We start from the raw sequence: 4836 nt of genomic DNA, 5'->3' as shown, positions 1-4836 counted from the left end.
CTAGCAACACATTTCAGATCCAGATTGACAGGACCATGAGCCAATCACAAAGCTAGATTTCCTTTCCAGTCTAACAGTGGCTGTTGTGCTGGAGACAGTGTGGAAAAGAAAGGGGTGGGGCAAGGGGCAAGGACGTTAAAAATCACCACCGACTCAGCCTCCCAACAGCAAGTTGGTTCTTCAGCATTAAGATCCAGGTGTCAGCCTATGTTTTTATATTGTCAAGATGTCTCTTTCTAAGAAGTTGACTTTAGACAAACTGGATGTTAGAGGGAAGCGAGTAATCATGAGAGTAGACTTCAATGTTCCCATGAAGAAGAACCAGATTACAAACAACCAGAGGATCAAGGCTTCCATCCCAAGCATCAAGTACTGCCTAGACAATGGAGCCAAGGCAGTAGTTCTTATGAGTCATCTAGGTCGGCCTGATGGTGTTCCCATGCCTGACAAATATTCCTTACAGCCTGTTGCTGCTGAGCTTAAATCCTTGCTGGGCAAGGATGTTCTGTTCCTGAAGGACTGTGTAGGCGCAGAAGTGGAGAATGCCTGTGCCAACCCAGCTCCTGGTTCAGTCATCCTGCTGGAGAACTTGCGCTTTCATGTGGAGGAAGAAGGGAAGGGCCAAGATCCTTCTGGAAAGAAGATTAAAGCTGAGCCAGATAAAATAGAAGGCTTCCGAGCATCGCTTTCTAAGCTAGGGGACGTCTATGTCAATGATGCTTTTGGCACTGCGCACCGGGCTCATAGTTCCATGGTGGGAGTGAATCTGCCCCATAAAGCATCTGGATTCTTGATGAAGAAGGAACTAGATTACTTTGCTAAAGCCTTGGAAAACCCAGTGAGACCCTTTCTGGCTATACTTGGTGGAGCCAAAGTGGCAGACAAGATCCAACTTATCAAAAATATGCTGGACAAAGTCAATGAGATGATTATTGGTGGTGGAATGGCTTACACCTTCCTTAAGGTACTCAACAACATGGAGATTGGTGCTTCTCTGTTTGATGAAGAGGGAGCCAAGATTGTCAAAGATATCATGACCAAAGCACAAAAGAATGGTGTAAGGATTACTTTTCCTGTTGACTTTGTTACTGCTGACAAGTTTGATGAGAATGCTCAGGTTGGAAAAGCCACTGTAGCATCTGGCATACCTCCCGGCTGGATGGGTTTGGACTGTGGTCCTGAGAGCAATAAGAATCATGCTCAAGTTGTGGCTCAAGCAAGGCTAATTGTTTGGAATGGGCCGTTAGGAGTATTTGAATGGGATGCCTTTGCTAAGGGAACCAAAGCCCTCATGGATGAAATTGTGAAAGCCACTTCCAAGGGCTGCATCACTATTATAGGGGGTGGAGACACTGCTACTTGCTGTGCCAAATGGAACACTGAGGATAAAGTCAGCCATGTCAGCACTGGAGGTGGTGCCAGTCTAGAGCTTCTGGAAGGTAAAATCCTTCCTGGCGTAGAGGCCCTCAGCAACATGTAGTTAACATAGTGTTACTTCCTTCTGTTTTCTGTCCACAGCCTTTAACTCAGCTTAGTGCTTTCACATTTCGATGTGACTTTTGTTAAAATCTACTCCTAGATCAAGACCTATGTAATGGACAAGCAATGGGCCACCAGGAACTCTTAATATCAGCACAGCAGTTCATTTTAGTTTGGTCGTGTATTTGTCTATTCAAGTTCTCATTTGAACTTCACCATTGTGCATTGTAGGGAGGACTTATTCTTAAGTTGCCTATTAAAGAAGGTGAGCTGAAGAAGCTGAATCTTTTTATTTTAATCCAACTTTGCTATTGTTTCACAATTTGAAACCCAAAAGTCAAAACTTAAGTTGTTGGGAAAGGGTGGAATGAAAGTTCACAAACAAACAATAAATATGCTCAAACTGAGAAAAATAATTAAGTATAAGAACTCATGGGTACCATTAAAGTTCTGCTAAGAGGAAACGTTATACTAAATAGGAAAAAGAAAGAGAAATGAAAGATCCTTATTAAACCCAAGGAATTTTTAAAAAGAAAAGAAATTAAACTCAAGAATTATGTTTGTGTGCATATCAATGCACAAGAATACACACAAATGCCAGCTAGAAAAAGAGCTACAAGTTAAACCCAAGTTGGAAATAAGTAATTGTTTTATTTTTAAGGCAGACATTCTTTAATAAATAGATAACATAACTGGTACATTATAAAACTTGGTTTTTGAGATAAATAAAATATATATACATAGTTTAATAATGGGAAAATAGAGATAATTCTCTTAGAAAACAGAAGATAAAATGATAGGAAATGTAGAAAAAAACAAAAAAAAAAACACTTATTGGAAAATATTTTGCTTTATTCTGTAGACAAAGAGGTAGTTCAGAGCAATGCTATTAATAACAATAGTAATTAAGAGTAAAAATGCAGATTAACCTTTCCCAGCTATAATGTCTCATGTCCTGAAACCCCAGATCAATTGTGTATATTCAATATCCTGAATAATTGAGCTTCAAATATAAATCTTAATACATCTGAAACTTCAACATATTTTAAGCAGAATGTTAATATCATAGTAATCCCAGGAAAGATGTAGGAGTTAGGATTAATGGAATCAAAACTTCAGTAGTTGTAGTTGAAACAAGATTAAAACATATCACTCTCTCACCTGAGAACCCAGGGCAAATAACATGGGCTTTCCTTTATGAGGTCATCTAGGGAACCAAACTGGTGAAACAGATCTGTTACTCCCAGTGAGGGGGTTCAGTCTGTGTATGGTATTATGCCACTGTTCAAGTTTTTGCTACTTGATTGCCAACCTGCAGGGGGAAGTTCTTGAAAGGCAATTAGTTTTCTTTTCAATACATGATTCAAAAAGTTTAGAAATTTGTTTTCACTTATCCTACTGGCATTAGTTGTGAGATAAGGCCTATTTTGCAAGGGAGGATTGGGGATGTATTCTCTCTAGCTGCATACCTTGTGCCCAGCTAAAAGGTCAATAGATTCTATTGTTGAAAGGAAGTAAGGAGGGGAAAAACACTGAGGAAAATTAATGGTTTCTGACAGACTTCCATACTGGCCTCCCAAGTATCCATGTACAAGTATTCATGTTTTGTTTTGTTCTGTTTTGCTTTCCAAAAAGAAAACATCTGTTCTCCAAGAGATACTATACAATCAAATGACTTGTCCAGTTACTGCATCCTACTCAAAATTGAGTATCTCTGAATTACACACAATTCTTTCTGTGTGATCCAGTGGGGGCCCAACAGTGATGAACTCAGAAACACAGTCATTTTTCTCATACCTCCCAGTCCCCCACTCCATACCTAGCCAATATACAATGGTGAAAAAGAAATAGGACAACTGCAACAAAAATACTTACCTAGAAAAAGTCACTGGCTCATTAAAATTATGAAATAAATCACTCTGGATCAGAATTTTGAGAACTCCCTGACCTGGCAGCAGCAGAATTTCCTTGGTTACACTGGTTCTGGTCTTTGGGAGGAACTTATCCATTGTTCTTTTCTGGTTGGTCATTTGACCAATTGGGAAATTCTCTTTGTTTCCTTAACTTCCATGGCATATTCTGAAGCAGGTGGTATGCTTCATCAGGCCATATCAGGCCACTGCACAGATTTCCTAGCCTCTTTTTGCTGGTACAGTTTTGTTTGTTTGATTTTTCCGAGACAGAATCTGTCTCTGTCACTCAGGCTGGGGTAAGGTGGCATGATCTTGGCTCACTGCAGCCTCTACCTCCTGGGTTCAAGAGATTCTCATGATTCAGCCTCCCAAGTAGCTGGGATTAAGGTGTGTACCACCACATCTGGTTAATTTTTGTAGTTTTAGTGGAGATGGGGTTTCACCATGTTGACCAGGCTGGTCTTGAACTCCTGGCTTCAAATGATCTTCCCGCCTTAGCCTCCCAAAGTACTGGGATTACAGGTGTGAGCCACCATGACAAGCAGCTGGTTCTGGTTTAATAAACCCAGGATATCTTTTTGTATCACACCATTAAAAGCCTTTCAATGCTGAGCTAGTGGTTTTTCAACTTTCTCAAGAATTAAAGTTTCTGGTCTATTTAGTTTCATTTGGAAGAACTTCACCAAAAATCTCTTCTAGTTACACTTCTTTACCTTCTGATTCTTGTTTTTAATTAATTGGCTTCTTTGCTTGGCCTTTTTTTATTCTTATTTTTTATTTATTTATTTTTTTTTTTGAGACGGAGTCTCACTTTGTCGCCCAGGCTGGTGTGCAGTGGTGCGATCTCTGCTTACTGCAACCTCCGCCTCCCGGGTTCAAGCAATTCCCCTGCCTCAGCCTCCCAAGTAGCTGGAATTATAGGCACATGCCATCACACTTGGTTAAATTTTATACTGTTAGTAGAGACAGGGTTTCACTGTGTTGGCCAGGCTGGTCTCCAATTCCTGACCTCAGGTTATCCACCCTCTCGGCCTCCCAAAATGCTGGGATTAAAGGCGTAAGCTTGGCCCTGGGCCCACTTTTCTTTATTTTAAAGATGACTAACATGGTCATATGAAAAAGTTCATAGTGGTATGAAGGCAATATTTATAATCTAATCTTTGCATGTGACTTTTTCATACTTTTGGCTGAAAAGTCCAAATGGGGGGACTCTTAAAAAAGCCATGAGTGACACTCTTTTTCCCATTGTTTGAAGTACTGAGGGACTTAGTTTTTTCAACTCTAAGAAATCTCACTTTTCTAGTTTATTAGCCAATTTTAGGTTATCTCCCTTAAAAAGTTCTGTCACCTCTATTTCTAATTTCAGCTGTTCATTTTTTCCTAGCTGTGCTCATTTTTTGTTATAATATTTTACTAAAAACTGCGTATAGCAATCAAAATATAC

At 39.8% G+C, this 4836-nt stretch overlaps 1 protein-coding gene across 1 annotated transcript; it reads left to right on the top strand.

Annotated features, from left to right (window-relative positions):
• Positions 1-78: 78 nt before the first annotated feature.
• PGK2 (phosphoglycerate kinase 2) lies at positions 79-1763 on the top strand. Its single transcript, XM_050786372.1, has one exon. The coding sequence runs from the start codon at positions 227-229 to the stop codon at positions 1478-1480; it is 1254 nt and encodes a 417-aa protein (XP_050642329.1). The 5' UTR covers positions 79-226; the 3' UTR covers positions 1481-1763.
• The last annotated feature ends 3073 nt before the right edge of the window (positions 1764-4836 follow it).

Source organism: Macaca thibetana, chromosome 4 (genome assembly GCF_024542745.1).
Source record: "Macaca thibetana thibetana isolate TM-01 chromosome 4, ASM2454274v1, whole genome shotgun sequence".
NCBI classification, from domain to species: domain Eukaryota; kingdom Metazoa; phylum Chordata; class Mammalia; order Primates; family Cercopithecidae; genus Macaca; species Macaca thibetana.
Note: the sequence above shows the minus strand (reverse complement) of the source record. Positions and strands in the feature narration are given on the sequence as shown.